The sequence below is a fragment of the Castor canadensis genome, chromosome 14 (genome assembly GCF_047511655.1).
Source record: "Castor canadensis chromosome 14, mCasCan1.hap1v2, whole genome shotgun sequence".
NCBI lineage: Eukaryota > Metazoa > Chordata > Mammalia > Rodentia > Castoridae > Castor > Castor canadensis.
Window position 1 is genome coordinate 35403227 of NC_133399.1, and position 17426 is coordinate 35420652.

A 17426-nucleotide genomic window follows, 5' to 3' on the forward strand; every position below is an offset into this window, starting at 1 on the left:
AACAAGTGTCAATGATTCTCTTCTGATTTGAGAGAGCCACCTGTCATCGAAACCTTGTTACCAGGGCAACAAGTCATCTTCAAGTAAGGCAGCCAATCAGAAGCTGGAGTTTCTTGGGAAGGTGGTGACAGAGTGACACAAGGCCCCTTTGTTCAAATAAGGCTTCAAGGACAGATGTATATTAAGAGTGAGAAGTACAAGCTGGGGACACTTATGAATATTCATAAAGAAAACCAGTCTCTGGGAAAGAAAAATCCTCTCTCTTTCCCTGGCAGCAGGAAACACAAGCCATTTCCCTTGAGTCTTTTGTAAACTCCTTTTCCCCAACTATAGTTTAAATAATAACCTTGGGTGGTATTGGCTACGGGCTGAATGCAGAATTTTACTATATGTAAATGACATAATAAAACCCAATTTAACTCTACTTGGGAAAAGCAAAACATTTGGGTGGCACACTTGTCAGAATGCAGCAAATGGAACACTTCAGACATACACATTTTGCTTTTTTTTTAGACATATAAATTTTATTTATTTTATTTTTTGACAGCACTGGGGTTTGAACTCAGGGTCTGACACTTTTTACGCTGGCGCTCTTACCACTTAAGCCACTCCACCAGCCCCAGACATGTGCATTTTAGTGCATGGAAATTATCCTTCAATAAAATTGCCTTTAAAAAATTTTAAGTAAGTGACTGTTCTGTTTTTGGGATGTTTTGGGAGATGCTGGGATTTGAACTCCAGGTCTTGAGCCTGTTAGGCAGGCACTCCACTACCTGACCCTACCCTACCCCTTTTTGCTTTTGGTTATTATTTGAATAAGGTCTTACATTTTTGCTGAGACTTGCCTGGATTTCTATCTCCTGAGTAGCTGGGATGCGAGGTGCACCACGCCCAGTTTTAATGGTTGAGATTGGTTGAAACGGGCTGGTCTTGAACCTCAATCCCTTCTGATCACCTCTGGAGTACCTAGAATCAGCCCATGGTAAGCAGCTTTAATTTTTTTTTAATTTTTAAATTTTATTTTTTTTTAAGCTGTACTGGGGTTTGAACTCAGGACTTCATACTTGCAAAGCAGGTGCTCTTCTGCTTGAACCACACCTCCAGGTCATTTTGCTTTGGTTATTTTGGAGATGGGGGACTTGTGAACTATTTGCCTGGTCTGGCCTCAAACCAAGATCCTTTGGATCTCAGCCTCAAAGGATCTAGAATTCCAGGTGTGAGCCACTGCCTGGCTGGGATTTTATTAGATAGCAGCAGATGTGAAATTGAGCTTATTTTTACCAATAGAAATTGGGCAAATGAACTGGACATCTGTAATCCTAGTTACTTGGGAGGTAGAGATTAGGAAGATAGCCATTTGAGGCCAGTTTGGGCAAACAGTTTGAGAGACCCCCTCTTGAAAATATCCAACACAAAAATGGGCTAGGGGCATGGCTGAAGTGGTAGAATGCCTGCCTAGCAAGTGTGATGTCCTGAGTTCAAACCCTAGTACTGTGGCACCCCCAAATTGGAAAAATGAAAGGATTTCAGTTTTTAAAAGATAATTGAAACTGGGTGCTGGTGGCTTACACCTGTAATCCTAGTTTCTTGAGAGGCTGAGATCAGGAAGATTACCATTCAAGGCTAGCTGGGGCAAATAATTCATGAAACTCCCATCTTCAAAACAACTGGAGAAAAATGGACTGGAGATGTGGCATAAGTGGTAGAGCACTTGCTCTACAGACATGAAGTCCTGAGTTCAAACCCCAGTCCTACCCCCAAGATAATTAAAGAGTATGTGGCTCTTTTTTGCTGCTGTCCAAAGGGTTTCCAAACCCAATCATTAGGGACCCTTAAGGTTCCACACACCACCCTGCTTTCTACTTACTCTGTGTTTGGAGCTATTTATTTCTTCTGTGCCTTTTGAAAGCTTTTCTCTGAAAAGTCCTGAGGCTAAATAAGGTTTCAAAATCAGAACTCTCAAAAAGTGATTTTTTTGGGGGGGGTGCAGTGCTAGGAATGGAATTGAGACCTTGCACACACTGGACAAGTACTGTCACTGAGCTATGCCCCAGGCCCTAAAAGTGATTTTTGTCTTCTTGCAAGCTACATTGTGCCAGGATGTGTCTGGGAAACTTCAGGGAGAATGGACAAGTTTGCAGGGGGAAGGCCTGGCAAGAAAGTGAGCCTGGAGGTTCCTGCAGGGGCTGAAGGAGAGCGAAGGCCAGTGGAATTTGATTCTGCAACCAGATTCCTCTGTTTCCTGCTTCATTAGTTTCCTTTCAGTTTCTCAAAATCTGTGCTCTCTGACGTGCCTCAGGACTTTGGGATGTGCAGTTCCCTCCATTCAGAATGCCTTTCCTGGCTTCTTCTCCCAGCTAACTCCTGTTCTCCCTTCAAACTTCCCTCATCCATCTCTTCCTCTATATAAAGCTTCCAAGATTCTTCCATGTAGAGCCAGATTGTTGTCAGAAGTTCTCATGGAACCGGATTCCTCTTCTTCCAGGCAGGAAGGACACTTGGAGCTGTGGAGCATTCTATTAGTGTGCGTCTTCCCATGGCAAACAAGGGCAAACTCAAGGGTCCTTGAGTCTTAGCCCAGTACCTGTCACAGAGTAGATGCACAGAAAACATCACTCCAACTTTGGACCGATGGACACTGCCGCATTTACACAGGGATCTCATACATGCATGTCACTTTTATTGAAATCTAACATGCATAGAGGAAATTATGCAGATGTCAGGGCACAGCTGAAATCTAGTGCTAAGCCCCCAGAAACATCCCTTGTGTCCCCCATCAATGTTACTCTGTGTCCCCTGGAAGATTTTGCCCTTGTTTCCAACGTGCAGATTGGTTTTATCTCTTCATCCTTCTGTGTAAGTGGGTCTGCATGGTGCCCTCTTTTGCTTCCATGCTAACATGATGTTGGAGACACCACTCATATTCCTGCACACAGCTGCAATTGGTAGCCTGACCACATGCATTGCTAGAGACCGGGGGTGGGTATTTTTTTTTCTCTATAAAGAGCCACACAGTTAATGTGCCTGGTTTTTGTGGGTCATAGTATCTGTCACAACTACTCAATTCTGCCCCTAATGTGTGAATGTCATCGATGGGGAAGCAGCCATAGAGGATGTTATTTAAAAAAATGAGGACAGGGTGCAGCGTCTCATGCCTGCAATCCCAGTTTCTTGGGATTTGGAAATGGGGAGAATCACAGTTCAAGGCTAGCCTGGGCAAACAGTTAGGGAGATCCAATCTCAGTCAATAAAAAGCTTCATGATGTGAATTTGTTATCCCAGCTACATGGGAAGCATAAATGGGACAATCGTGGTCTACACCAGCCTGGGCATAAAGGTGAGATCCTATTTGAAAAATAATGGAAGTAGCTAGGCTCATGCCTGTAATCCTAGCTACTCAGGAGGCAGAGATCAAGATAGTCATGGTTCCAAGCCAGCCCTGGGCAAATAGTTCGCAAGCGTGAGGCCCTGAGTTCAAGTCCCAATATCACAAAAGAAAAAAAAAATCTAAAAAAAGGAAGTAAAAAAGGCTGAGGCTGCAGTAGAACCTCTGCTTAGCAAGCACAAACCCTGAGTTTAAAAAGAATCCAGTACTCCCAAAAATGGGCAGGGGGAGGCTGGTGGTGTGGTTCAGTGTTAGAGCACCTGCCTAGCATGTGCAAAACCCTGGGGTCCACCCCCAGCTCGGCAAAAACAAAAATCAGTTAAAAAAAGTAGACATACTGTGTTCCAAGAAAACCTTATTTATAGACATTGGAGTTTGAATTTCATTTTGTTTAGTTTTGTTTATTTGAGGTTCTGAGTCTGGAACCTAGGGCCTTGTGCATGGTAGGTAAGCATTCTACCACCGAGCTACATCCCACCTCTGAATTTCATAGAATCTTCAAGTATCACTAAACATTAAAAAAAGTTCAACGATTTAAAAAATGTATAAACTGTCATTTCCTCAAAAAGTTAAACATAGAAGTACCTTACGATTAGGCAACACCGCTTCTGGGTGTTCAGACACAAAAGGATGTGTGTTGTACAGCTCCACATAAAAGAGGTCCTGAAGTAAAGAAATTGATAAAGTCTGAAAGTAGGATGGTGGGTTCCGGGGTGCAGGACAAAGCAGTATTGGGGAGCTGGTGTTGAATGGAGGTAGAGGGTGGTAATGATGCACAGCCCTGTGAATGTGCTATGTATATTTCATTGCAACAAAATCCATTGTCTTGAAAACTAACAAAACAAAAACATAAGAACTGCTGTTAGCTAAGGGATGGTCCAACAGCACTAGGGAAGTTGAGGCAAGAGGACTGGGAATTTGGGGCCAGCCTGGCCTATGCAGTGAGACGTAGGGGCCATAGCTGTCTTCTCTCCAGAACGTCCAATTGAAGAATTGATCATTCTATTGCTGATAGGCATTTGGGCATAAGCATGGTGGACAATATTCACAAAGGTACTTAATCTTAGAGTTATACCTCCAACTCGTGCCTGCACACTTCTGTTTCTCTACCTGCCTACTTGAGATTTACACCCCCCTCCCCAGCATTACTCACAACCAGTCCCCGCAATCCTCAGATGTGGGACAGGATGGCTATTGAAAGAGGAGGCTGTGACAGAGAGAGGGTAGAGGGTAGAGTCCCCTTTCTGGGGCCTCTAGCGTCTGCTCAGGGGCTTCTTCTTGGCCCCGGATGTGGGAAGGGAGGACCAGGGACCAAAGGACTTATTAGTCAAGACATGAAGCCTCACACCCAGAGGCCACAAAGACAGAGCTGTGGCACAGGAATTTGTGTCCTAGATTTGATTTAGGTCCTGCTGAATCTGAGGGTAAGTGATGTCTTCTGCTGCCATAGTCCCAGCCTGGGGCTCAGGGGCAGATTTGGGCCTCCATCCTCCCACCCCCTGGGACACAGGATTCCAGGTCCCATGGGCCTGATCCTCCCCAACACTGAAAAGGGCTGACCCAAGGTGGGTGTCTTGGTTCCTTTCTTGCAGCACCTTCAGAATGAAGGCTCTCTCCCTCCTCCTCTTTCCTGTCCTGGGGCTGCTGGTGTCCTGCAAGTCACTGTGTCCTATAGAAGAAGCTATCAGTGAGAAGATCAAGGAAGATGTCAACTCCCTAAGTGAGGACCCCCACATCCAACCCCAAATGTCTCTCTAATCCAGACATGGACATGACCCTCCCCCCCAGCCCCAGCACTAACCAAACTTCATTCTCAATTCTACTCCAACCACAGATTCCACCTACTCTACTTCCAGCCTCATCCAGCCCTACCTTGAGAACCACAGTTCCATACTCAAACCCAACTTTCACCCTAACCACCCCCCCAAACCTTGCTTTGCTCCATAGCAGCCAAGTCAAAGTGGTGCTGGGGATACGGACTTGTACCCCAGGCTGGTCTTGAACTTTTGATCCTTTGCTGCAGTCTCTCCAATGCTGGAATTACAGATATGAACCATATCCCAGCGAAACCTTTGATCCGCCTACCTTACTCCAAGGCACCAGGGTCTCCCAAGATGAGGACTGAGCAGGGCAGCTGGCCTCACAGCCCCTCCCAACCTTCCTCCTACAGTTTTGGAGTCCCTTAAGGGCATTGACATGAATTGCAAGACTGTTACCTCCAGGGGGGACCTGGCCACCTGTCCTGCAGGTGAGTGCAAAAGTCTGTTGTTCCAGCTTCCAGCTCTTGTTCTATGACCCCTGGAAATCCCCTTCCTTCCATGTCCTGCGTCTGGGGCCTCAGTTTCTACTTCCTTAGGGTTCTGATTTGCCCCCAGCCTTCTCCCCTACATCTCAGCTCCAGGAACCCATTTCCTTAGGACACTAATGTCTAGTTCCTCAGTTCCACTTCACACATCCTGCACCCATTCGCTGGTGGGAGCTTCTAGTCATCTCCACCCCACCCCCACCCTGCAGCCTCCCATTTCGAGGGTTCAAGCTCTCTGGCCCCCACCCACAGGCCACGTCGTCACCAGCTGCACGTGTGGTTCTGCCTGTGGCTCCTGGGATGTTCGTGCAGATACAACGTGCCACTGTCAGTGTGCGGGCATGGATTGGACTGGAGCCCGCTGCTGTCGTATGGTGGTCACAGCCTGAGGTCATGTGTTGCAGCATGTGTGGTTTGGGGTGGGGAGGGTTTGGGGCAGAGTCAAGCTTGGGAAATAAAGCAGGATATGATGATGGTGGTGGTGGTGATAATGATGAAATGGATAATGGGCCCTGTGTGGATTTTTTCAGTGGGGGGAGTGTGGGAAAAGAGCTGGGCATGTAGGTGCTAGAGGTGCTCAGGAGGAGGCCTGAGATTTTCTTCTGCTCCATATTCTTTCCTTTCATGGCGTCTCTCACCTTTTCCTCTAAGAATGAAACTTCAGCTTCCTCTGATAGCACCTCCGGCAGAGAATTATAGCTTCCTTCAGGAGGAAGTGGGTCTCACCTTTGAGGCCACCATGACAGTCATCCTCTGGTCAATGCCTCCCAGGAAATTGCTGGCTTATTTTTCCCCACCCACCGCAATAAGGCTTCATGAAGGATCTGGGTCAGTCTGGAATGTTCCAAGGTCTAAGCCCCCAGCAACCCCAGGATCAAGGTGGACCCCTGACTCATCTATCAGCCCAGAGCCCTGAGCATCTACCCCTTACTCCTAACCCATAAGAAGGGCTCCCCAAAGCACAGGCAGAGTCTGGTCATGAATGGGAAGGAATCTTCTCAGGGGCCTGCAGAGAACTCCTACTTGAGGTTACACATCACAAATTCATGTTTTCAACCCACGAAGTTCCCAGTAGTTAGTTACAGCCTGTGGTACACAGGGCATTAGAACAGAAAAACCCAGGACACAGGACTTCTTTGCTTAGAACAGAGCATGGCACACTGTAGGTGTTCAGTAAATGTCTGTTGAATCGTGTACACTTAGAGACGCTGCTCCACGAGCACACAGTGGTATACAGCCACATGCACACACAGAGTACACAACATGGTTGCCATGATGTTGTGGTTTGGATGAGTGAACCACAAAGGTCTATGAGCCAAAGGAAGGTTTGGTTCCCAGGCACTATTGGGAGGTGCTGTGGATCTTTAAGGGGTGGAGCTTAGTGGGAAGTCCTTAGGTCATTGGGAATGTGCCCTCAAGGGGAATTATGGGACTTTGATTTCTCAGTATCTTTTTCCTAGCTTGTGAGTTAAGTGATTTGCTCTGCCATGTGCTCTTACCAGGATATGCTGCTTCATCAGAGGCCTGAAGCAATGGGGCCACCTGCTCTGTGACTAGAACTTCTAGAAATGAGCCAAAAATACTTTTCTCTTTATAAGTTAACCACCTCAGGTATTTTGTTATAGTACCTGGAAGCTGACTAACACACAGTTAAACAGAGACACCATATCCACAGACATGCCCATGTACCCAAAGAAAGTTACTCCTGAGCAGGGTGCCTATGGCTAACACCTGTAATCCTAGCTACTCAGGAGGCTGAGATCAGGAGGATTGTGGTTCAAGGCCAGATGGGGCAAATAATTCACAAGACCCTATTTCCAAAAAATAAACAGAGCAACAGGGACTGGAGCTGTGACTCAAGTGGTAGAGAGCCTGCTTTGCAAGTGTAAAGCTCTGAGTTCAAGCCCAGTCCCACCACAAAAAAAAAAAAAGAAAGTCATTCCTGAATACACCCAGAGAATGACAGCTATAACCATGTTGAGAGACACAGACTCAGGAATGGAGACACATATATGTTCCAGACAGAGTTTTGTGCTGCCAACATTGACTTCCCACCTGACCCGAATGAAGACCTGATACCCTAGATGGCAGCCCCTCCCCCACATCCCATAACTCCAGCTCCCAGGGAGAGGGCAACAAGTCCAGTTGACTCAGAGTCCAGTTCCCCAGGAATCCTAACCCAGGAGTAATGCATCCAGCTCCTCAGAGGTGCAGCCCCAGGCCTCCAAATCCCTAACTCCCAATTTTGAAAGAGTCCCCAGACTCTAATGTCATCCAGGAGCACAGAGGATAGGGTGGGGTCCTGTTTATTGTTTGGGTCTCTCCTACCATTGCCACCCTTCCCTTATAATGACATAGCCCTTCCTGTGATTCTGGTGACCTTGAACAGAGGTCATTCTGCTCCTGGAGTCTGAGAGTACTCCTAGGTGCTGACCCAGAAATAATACACCTCCTAGAACTTTCCTACTGACCCCCATTGTGGCCACAGGGGTCAGTGGGACCCCTGAGTCAGAAGTGCAGCCAGGACCAGAGAGGGTGGGTCTAGTGCCTTCATTGATGCGCGTGCTCTCTTGTTCTTAGACCCTAAGTACGAATGTTGCTTTGTCTATAAACCTACCTAATTGTCTCTTCAGAGTCCTCAATCCCAACACAGTTATCCTCCTGTCCCAGAGTGCAGACTTGGGTTAGAACAGGTTAAGGTATGGCTAGATCCAGGGTCTCAAATTATGTCTCCAGGATCAGACTCCTTCTTTTCTTTTTTTTTTCCATGCTAACTTGCTTCTCTCCTGCCATTGTACCAGGCTTCCCACTCTGGCAGCCTGAGTGGAAAAGAAAATAAAATGCCTTTTTACCCTAGTTAACCTAACAAAAGTCCCAGACTAGAGTTTTATTGGCAAGATACAGAGCACAAGCCCACTCCTGTGCCAAAGCTTAAACTGTGATTGGCTGAGCCTGGATCATGTGACTTTCCTAAGCCAATCCCTGGTTTTGATTGGGATTTGCACTTGGGACATTATTTTTTCACAGTACAGTTTTGAACTCAAGGCCTCACACTTGCTAGGCAGGGATCTATCACTTGAGTCTATCCACCAGCCCATTAAGACATATTTTCGATCTTAGAAGAAAATAAGACTATTCCTCCGTGAAAGGAAGGTGTTAGTCAGGCAACCCCATGGGTTTATTTTCCCTGTGCAGGGGCTCAAACCCAGGGTCTTGTGCCTGCAAGGCACATACTCTACTATTAAGTTACATCGCCAGTCTTGTCATAAAGGTTTCCTATGTGACATGTTTGCTTGTGGGCCTCCAGTCTAACCACTTTTTTCCTAGAGGACTGGAACCAAGTCGCAGACCTAACCAAGCAAGAGAAATGTGCAATGCTGCAGCCCCGCCCTCTGCACCTGTCCATCAGAGTAAAGCCCGCTTCCAATTGGTCCGTCTCCTGGCTATTATGTCAGGAGGCCGTCCTATAACTCTGGCTAACTTCTAAGACCTGATAGAGGAGCTGGCATTGAATCTCTATGGCATTGATCTTTCTTGGGGAGTCAAGATTAGGCAACATTTTGGAAACGGAATATTACCCTTGTTAGATCGTGGGCACCATTCCAAAATTATCTCGAATTTAACCACACATTTTAAGCCGAAACATACAGTACTCACTTTCTGCAGATGGTCACAAAGTCTTACACTTCTCCTTTTTATTCAGAGACAGAAAAATGTAACACACCCAAATGGCATACATTGAGCACTTGAAATGTGGCCAGTAGGAACCAAGATGTGCCTGCAAATACACACTTGATTTTTCTTTATTTTTTTTACTTGGATTTGAACCCAGGGCCTCATGCTTCCTAAGCAGGGGTATTCTACCTCTTGAGACATTCTGCCAGCCTACACTTGATTTCTAAAACTAAGTGAAAAAAAAGAAAGGAAAATGAAAAAGGAAGAAAAAAATGCAAATTATCTTATTAATAAAATTTTAATATTTTGGTCTTTTATTAATGAGTTGGAGTCTCACTATGTTGCTTAGACTGTCCTCAAACTTCTGGGCTTGTCATACTGGCTCACACCTGTAATCCTAGTTACTCGGGAGGCAGTGAGCAGAAGGATAGTGGTTCAAGACCAGCCAGGGAAAAAGTTAGGAAGACTCCCATCTCAACTAGTATTTGGGTGTGGTGGTGTGCATCCATTATCCCAGCTATAAATCCTATAAATAAGATTGTGGTCCAGGTCAGCCTGGGGATAAAGTGAGACCCTATTTTAAAAATAACCAGTGCATAAAGGGCTGGTGGTGTGGCTTACGTGATTGTGTGCCTTAAATTCAATCCTCAGTATGTCAAAAAAACAAAAAATAAAAAACAAAGAAATGAATAAAACTTCTGGGCTCAAGTGATCCTTCTGCCTCAGCCTGCCACGAGGCAGGAACTACAGATGCCTGCTACTGTGCCCTACTTCATTAATAATTTTGAAATAGAACCGACATGCTGAAATGATAATAATTTAGGTGTATTTCATTAAATAAAAATAGTACTAAAATTAATTTAGTGCTGATGGTATAGGTCCGTGGTTGGGTGTTTGTCTATTTTGCACGAGGCCCTGAGTTCCATTCCTGGCATTACAAAAAATTAATTAATTAATTAAATTAATTTGGTTTATTGTCTTTTGAATGTATCTGCTAGGCAGTTTTAAATTAAGCCTAGGTGGGGGTGAGGGTATAGCTCAGGGACAGAGCACTTGGTTAGTGTATGTGAGGGGGGCCTGGGTTCCAGCCCCAGTATAGCAAAAATAAATAAATTAAACCTGTGGTTCACATATTGTCTTTGGGGACACATGTCTAGACCTAAAGAGAAAATTTCCTTGTATATATTGTGCTTTTTGTATCCTCCACTGTCAGGGTAAGATAAGCACAAAAAGAAGTTTAAGACACTGTCTAGACAGAGGCTAGGCATGCGAACTTTGCAAATGTGCAGCTGTGTATTTCTCTGGGTGGCATGTTGCAGGAAGAATGAGTGTGTGATGCGTATCCACTAGCAGACCCTCAACTGAGGGTGTCTGGAGGGGTGTGCACATGTATGTGTATGTGTGTGAGGCAGGTGGGGTTGCAGATGATGGGTGTGCTTCTCCCATGGGGTCTCCAGGTAGAGGGAAACTGTACCTCCAGGATTCTGCCAGAGCAGGGGACCAGGATGTGTGTCTGACCTCAGTCCTAGATATGGGTGTGGAGTTTGGTGGTTAGCCCTCCTTGCCTCACATCTGTTCCTTTCTTTCATGGGGCCTAGGAGAAGTATAACTTTTGAGGCAGGGTGGAGCTGTGGGGTGGGACTGGAGCTGGGGGTGGGGGAGGAAAGTGTGTGGGATCCCGAGTTCTGCCTCCAAGCCTGAAAGCCCTTACCCTAAAAGGTGAAGCTATGAGGTGACACAGCTTTCTCCACTGAGACAGAAGACAGAGAAGGGCAGGAGGACAAGGTTCATTCAAGTGCACTCTGTCTGTCTGTCTGTCTCTCCTCTCTCACACACAGTATTTCTCTAGGTCTAGGGTCATCTCGGCCATCCCTAAGACCCCTGTTCCTCTTAAGATCTTGATCTGGGAGGTGAGGATGCCCCAGGATGGGAGGGTCGTGGATCCCTGAAAAGAAGAGGCTACCTATTCTTTCCTGCCTCCCGCCCCTAGATTTCCCCATCAGCCCAGACACCTTCCGGTGAGTGGAGATGTATGGACACACCAGCCAGCTGGGGGACTATGGAGGCTGAGGAAATCTACATGAACCAGCAGATCAAGATGCAGGTGGTGGGCTCCAAAGTCAAGAAACGGGGGAAACCAGGCAATGATGAAGGTCAGGGGCCTCTGAGTGGGAAGGGACAGGTGGGGAGGGGTTGAGATGGGACAGGAAAGGGGCTGAAGTTGGGGGCTGAAGAGCTGCTTCCCTCCATGTTTTGTGTGTGTGTGTGTGCTTGTGTGTAAATCTCCCAGAGCCCCATATAATGTGTCTGTGTGAATCTTCAGATCCTCACATACATTTGCTCTACTTAATGATTGATTTTATTCATAATTCCTTATCTTTTATTCCTGGAAATTCGCTATGTTCAGGGGTTTTATGTATCAAGATCTCTGGCCCCGCCCCCTCCCAGAGCCCCGGGCAGGTCTCTAACCACCTCTCTCATCAAATCCCACACAGGTGCTGGTGACCCCAACTATGAGAATATTACCTTGACCAGACACCGGGACCAACCAAAGGGTGGTCACCCAGCACCCACAGAACAAGGTGGGCCCCCAAATTTGAGAAGAGGCACATGGGAGGGAGCTGATCATGGAGAAGGCGGTGAATTGTGTAGGGTGTGGTGGCATCAGGATTGTGATGGTGACTGTGGTGGAGATAATTTTGTAGCTGGTGATGGACATTGGCTGCCTGAAATTCGGCTGGTGGTACTGGTGGTTGCGTAGGTGAAGGATTGGGTGTTGTGTTGGTTAGAGTGAGACCAAGTGCCAAGATGGTTTATTGGAGCTGTGGAGGGTGCTGATGCAGCCTGTGGATGGTGACAGTGCTGGCGGTGATAGGCATTGATTGGTGCTGCAATACATATTGTTGACATTGATTGTGAATGTCGTTGATGGTCACAATTGACAATGATATTGGAAAGGGCTAGTTGTCAATGGTGCTACAGACAGTATTGATGGTCTGGTGGCATTGCACCCTGTAGATCACCTGGTCTGCCTCTCTGCCCCAGTTCCAGCCCAGCCCAGGCCATCTCCGGACACTTTACAGGTCCCCTCTTGGTTGCACAGAGCCATCATGAGCCTGCATATTTTCCTCGCCCTGATCTTTCTGTTCTGCATTACACTCTCCACCTTGGTCCTGGTGAGAAGTGAGTGTTTGTTCTTGGGGGATGGGGGCTGGGGAGCTCCAAGTTTCCACTCATTTCTCTCCCCACTCTCCATTCTTCTTTCTTTCCCAGGAGGGCAGAGCCAGGGAACTTCAAGGGTTTTCTTGCTTTCTCCTAAATAGATTCTGCAATGTCCACGGACCTGCTGGACTTGAAAAGACAGCTTTGGAATGGTGAGTGGAGGAGCTGAAGGAAACCTACGGGGTTGTGGCAAGGGTCTGGAGAGGGTGGCCTCCTAGATACCCCAACTCCATGCCCTTAGTCTCAAACTCGATGCGGGACTGCTGTGATGAGCAGAAGAAGTGTTGCCGCAACATCCAGGAGGAAGTCATAAGGGTCAAGGTTCTCATCAACTCGGTCCACAGCAAGGTCCAATCCTCAAACAGCAGGCTGAATATGGTGTCAACAGGTACTCTTGCACATCTGCCCTTCGATGGGTGATCTTTTTTTTTTAACTATTCATTTATTCACATGTGCATACATTGTTTAGGTCATTTCTCCCTCCTGCCTCTGCTCCCACCCATGATCTTTTAAAAAATTTTTATTTATTTATTTATTTATTTTTATGTTCGCCTCCAGACCGGGTACTTGGCACTCAGGGAGGAGATGGCTGGGGTCCTACCCTCCCAAAGTTCAGAGTCTGGAGGGGTAATGGGTGATATCCTCTGAATTGCTTCGGGGGGGGAATTTTTAAACACTAACAGGAACCCCAAATACAGGAATCTGTTACATCTCCCAGTTCCAACAGGGAGGGGAGCTTCCAGTGAAGGTGGGGGCTTTGTCTGAGGCCCCACCCCAGCTTCACCTTCTCCTCCCACTAGATATAATCATGATCAGTGAAAAAATACAGAAAATCCTCAACCTGCAGGAGAAAAATACACGTAAGCCCAGACCCAGGGAAGTGGAAGTGGGGGCTGGAACCCTAGAACTGGCCTTGGATTGTGTCTCAAATGCTGGTCTGCCTGACCTTAGGTCTGTTCCTTCCCCCAGAGCCCACTCCCCAATAAACAAGAAGACATGGCAACCACATCATGGAAGATGGGACCACACCTGCCAGTGAAGATGGAAAATGGGGGTCCCCCAGCCTGCTGCAAGCCAGCTCTGCATTCCATGCATAGGAAATTGTGTGTCTGGGTGAATGAGTGTTGTACAGTTGCATGTGTGTGCATGTGAAAAGGGGCGTTTGGTGGAGGGTGGGAGTTTCCAAGTGTCCCAAGGGCAGGTGTTATGGGTGAATGTAAGCATGGAGACACAGAAGGTGTGCTGTGCATGCCCGTGTCACTCTACATGTGACACACGTGTGGCATGACATATGTGAGCCTAGGCATGCCTGGTGGGTGCCTGTCAACAAGGATCCCAAAAGTATGTCATTGTGAGTGTGGGTGTTGGTGCATGTGATTTATGTCTCAGTGTCCATGTGTGAGTGCACCCTGTTGTGCTGTATGTATAAACAGCACAGGTGGTATGTGGGGGTGTATCCCTGTGAGGGTGTTGCCGTCTGTGCCCTGTCACTACCTGTGCCAGCATGGACGGATGTGTGTCATTCTGCACGTGCCTGGTCATGTCACCTTGTGTGTTTGGAGATGCACACATATGTGATCATTGTTTCTAGACTCAGATTTTGTGATTCATGAAGATAAAAGTCAAAGGGAAACAACGTGATTTTGGACCTATTTTTGAGATGACTGGGGGACTTTGGAACCGGCTGAAGAGAGTCTGCAAGTTCTGGGGCTTTGGGAGTGGGGAAACCCACACAACGAGCATGGCTATGATGTGGGGAACCCTGGGGAAGAAGGGTGAACAAGAATAAAGACCCCATGCAGGTCCGTTTGTGTCCTGTGAACGTGTACCCAGGGCGTGACTGAGTCTCTATGCCCCAGTGTACACACGAGCACACATATGCTCTTATGTGCATGCAGCCTGAGATGGACAATGCCTCTCTAAGTGTACCCTGATATATATGAGCTCCTAAACGTGTGCACACGGGTGTCATTGTGCCTGTGAGTGTATCCGTGCCACTGAGCATGCAATATGGGTGTACATGTCCCTAAATGCATTATGCCAAGCGACTCATGGATGTATTCGAGATAAGAGAACATGTGTCCAAGGATACACATGTGCCCTTGAGACAAGAGACGTGTGCTCATCGTCATACGTGTGCCCCTGAGCAGGTGACTACGCGTGCTACTGTCCCCTTGCCAACCAAAGCTAGCGAGGCTAGAGAGAGTTCAGCCGCCGGCGGAGTGGACACGCGCGCCCCCCTGTGGCCACTGCCGGGCACCACCACTTACTCCCGCCCCGCCTATGTGCCTGGCCCGCCACGCGCCTGCGCACGCAGCGTCTTTTACGGCGCCGTAAAGCAGCTGGGCCGAACCGACGGCCGCAGTTCCGGGTGAGATCTCTTTCCCCACCCTGCCCGCGACCCCTACTCTTGCCGGGCCTCGTCCGCTCCCCTTTACTTCCCCGCGGGTCTGTGCGTTTGATCCGGGGTCTCGGCATCCGCGTTGCCCAGTCTGCTCGCTTTGGCTCCTCATCCCGGGGACTCTCAGCAGAGTGGGCGGGGAGGTCTCGGGGTCCCGGCCCTACCGCCGCTCAGCTCTCCACCCCATAGGAGCCCGACGAAGGCGGCTGCACGCTCGGTCCCTAGCATCACGAGCCCCTGGGATCCCCAACCCCGCTGGCCCGCAGGGACTCCCCTCCGCCCCCAGACCCGTTGGGGTCCTTTCAGCATCCCCTGGCCCTCCAGTCCCTATGCATGATGGGGGCGAGGCTCTCTGCTCTCTCTATCCCCGCCCCCCCAATGCCAGTGGCTTCACCCCGAGATAGGCGAGGGTCTCAGCGCCTCCTTGGGTTCTCTCTAGCATCCCCGCTCTTCACTTCCCTCTCCCCCCACCTCCAGTTATGGTTTCCTGCAGGAGGATGGGAGGGTCACAGTGCCTCCTCCTGTTCCCCAAGCCCGGTTCTGACGGCGCACCTCTTCCCCTGGTTTCCCATCACCCAACCTTCTGGAGGGTTTGGGAGTAGGGGACTCCTAACACCTTCTCTGGGTCTTTTTTTTTTTTTAATTTTATTATTCATATGTGCATACAAGGCTTGGGTCATTTCTCCCCCCTGCCCCCACCCCCTCCCTTACCACCCACTCCGCTCCCTCCCTCTCCCCCCCACCCCCTCAATACCCAGCAGAAACTATTTTGCCCTTATTTCTAATTTTATTTGTAGAGAGAGTATAAGCAATAATAGAAAGGAACAAGGGTTTTTGCTGGTTGAGATAAGGATAGCTATACAGGGCATTGACTCACATTGATTTCCTGTGCGTGGGTGTTACCTTCTAGGTTAATTCTTTTTCTTCTCTGGGTCTTCAGGCTGCTCCAGGGCGCTGGGTTGGGGGTGTCCTACTCTTTCTGGCTTGACTCGTGGATCTTACCTGTTCCTGAAGCCCCCGACCCTCCAGGCCTTTGGTATTGACACACCTCTACCCCTTCCCAGAGTTACTCTAGCTTTACTCAAAGGGGTGGGCAGGAAAGTTCCTGAGGGAGGTAAGGGATGGAGCGCACAGTATCTGGGAAAATGGCGGTTGCCTTTGTTCCCTCGCCATCCCTCATCTTTATCCCTCCCTGCCCTAGGTCTTGTGCCTTCCCGCCCCCACCCCATGCACGAGTTTTCTTGTTATTGCCGAAGGTGGCGGAGGGTCACAAAGCACTTTTTACTAGTTGGAGCGCTCTGGTGTCTCCAGGGTTGGGGTGGCTCCAGCGCCCTCTTCTGCCCCGTCTTACCTCTCCTCTTCCTTCCCACTAAGCCCTCTGCCATCCAAGGTTATAAACCTACCCGTCTTTTGTCTTTCGCTGGGGGCGTGTTTCACACCTAGTTTGAATAAGCTTCCGCTCATCTCTTCCCACGTGGGAAAGAAGTGCTGGAGTGCATACCGCAGGGTGGGTGTCCCAGGACCCCACCGGGTTCTCCCTCCTGCTCTCTCCACCAGGACTCCTCGCCCTCCTCTCTGACACCAGTGATTCCTGGTCTCCCCCCAGGGCGGTGGCGGCATGGAGGCGCGCTTCACGCGCGGGAAGTCGGCGCTGTTGGAGCGCGCGCTGGTGCGGCCACGCACGGAGGTGAGCCTGAGCGCCTTCGCGCTGCTCTTCTCCGAGCTGGTGCAGCACTGCCAGAGCCGCGTCTTCTCGGTGGCGGAGCTGCAAGCGCGCCTGGCAGCTCTGGGCCGTCAGGTGGGCGCACGCGTGCTGGACGCACTGGTGGCGCGTGAAAAGGGTGCCCGACGCGAGACCAAGGTCCTGGGCGCGCTGCTCTTCGTCAAGGGCGCGGTGTGGAAGGCGCTCTTCGGCAAGGAGGCTGACAAGCTGGAGCAGGCTAATGACGACGCTCGCACCTTCTACATCATTGAGCGGGAGCCGCTCATCAACACCTACATCTCGGTGCCCAAGGAGAACAGCACGCTCAACTGTGCCAGCTTCACGGCGGGCATCGTGGAGGCCGTGCTGACGCACAGCGGCTTCCCTGCCAAGGTCACGGCGCACTGGCACAAAGGCACCACGCTCATGATCAAGTTCGAGGAGGCTGTCATCGCCCGAGACCGGGCACTGGAGGGCCGCTGAACCTACGGGAGATAAAGGATGTAGAGAGCCTCGGTCCCAACTGTGTCCTTGTGTCTTGTGTGGGGGTCTCAGAGATCAGCTCAACACCTTTATCCAGATCCCTGCCCCAGACTGGTGAGGGAGGCCAACACCAAACATGTTTATAGTAGGTGGGGAGGGGCCACGGGGGCAAAGGGGTTGTCCTAACTTAGGCTTTCAGGTCACACTGGAGGGTTGGATAAGGCAGGGTATATTGGGGAGGTAGACCAGGCAG

The 17426-nt window shown here is 49.1% G+C and overlaps 3 protein-coding genes across 5 annotated transcripts; all 3 read left to right on the forward strand.

Moving 5' to 3' along the window:
* The first annotated feature begins 4647 nt into the window (after positions 1-4647).
* Retn (resistin) lies at positions 4648-6165 on the forward strand. The gene is made up of 4 exons (XM_020170629.2): positions 4648-4809; positions 4978-5105; positions 5556-5633; positions 5943-6165. Exons 2-4 carry the CDS (start codon positions 4988-4990, stop codon positions 6077-6079), a joined length of 333 nt encoding a protein of 110 aa, XP_020026218.1. The 5' UTR covers positions 4648-4809; positions 4978-4987; the 3' UTR covers positions 6080-6165.
* A 4848-nt stretch (positions 6166-11013) lies between these two features.
* On the forward strand, positions 11014-14415 carry Mcemp1 (mast cell expressed membrane protein 1). Of its 3 annotated transcripts, none has more exons than XM_020170618.2 (8): positions 11014-11150; positions 11356-11518; positions 11861-11947; positions 12384-12548; positions 12689-12739; positions 12829-12975; positions 13388-13447; positions 13557-14415. In XM_020170618.2, the coding sequence occupies exons 2-8, from the start codon at positions 11398-11400 to the stop codon at positions 13571-13573; spliced, it is 648 nt and encodes a 215-aa protein (XP_020026207.2). In that variant the 5' UTR covers positions 11014-11150; positions 11356-11397; the 3' UTR covers positions 13574-14415. The 3 variants fall into 3 exon arrangements, with proteins under 3 accessions (XP_020026207.2, XP_020026208.2, XP_073910330.1); XM_020170619.2 differs by having other exon boundaries at positions 12411-12548; XM_074054229.1 differs by having other exon boundaries at positions 11015-11275.
* Positions 14416-14911: 496 nt separating this feature from the next.
* Trappc5 (trafficking protein particle complex subunit 5) lies at positions 14912-17209 on the forward strand. Its single transcript, XM_020170617.2, has 2 exons — positions 14912-14958; positions 16595-17209. Exon 2 carries the CDS (start codon positions 16607-16609, stop codon positions 17171-17173), a length of 567 nt encoding a protein of 188 aa, XP_020026206.1. The 5' UTR covers positions 14912-14958; positions 16595-16606; the 3' UTR covers positions 17174-17209.
* Positions 17210-17426: the final 217 nt, after the last annotated feature.

Excerpts from the sequence above, each read along its gene's own strand:
- Retn (XM_020170629.2), top strand. The coding sequence starts at position 4,988 with ATGAAGGCTCTCTCCCTCCTCCTCTTTCCTGTCCTGGGGCTGCTGGTG. Across the intron at positions 5,106-5,555 it reads GGAAGATGTCAACTCCCTAA|TTTTGGAGTCCCTTAAGGGC; the intron begins GTGAGGACCCCC and ends TTCCTCCTACAG. Across the intron at positions 5,634-5,942 it reads CCTGGCCACCTGTCCTGCAG|GCCACGTCGTCACCAGCTGC; the intron begins GTGAGTGCAAAA and ends CCCCACCCACAG.
- Trappc5 (XM_020170617.2), top strand. The coding sequence starts at position 16,607 with ATGGAGGCGCGCTTCACGCGCGGGAAGTCGGCGCTGTTGGAGCGCGCG.
- Mcemp1 (XM_020170618.2), top strand. The coding sequence starts at position 11,398 with ATGGACACACCAGCCAGCTGGGGGACTATGGAGGCTGAGGAAATCTAC. Across the intron at positions 12,549-12,688 it reads CACCTTGGTCCTGGTGAGAA|ATTCTGCAATGTCCACGGAC; the intron begins GTGAGTGTTTGT and ends TCTCCTAAATAG. Across the intron at positions 12,976-13,387 it reads GCTGAATATGGTGTCAACAG|ATATAATCATGATCAGTGAA; the intron begins GTACTCTTGCAC and ends TCCTCCCACTAG.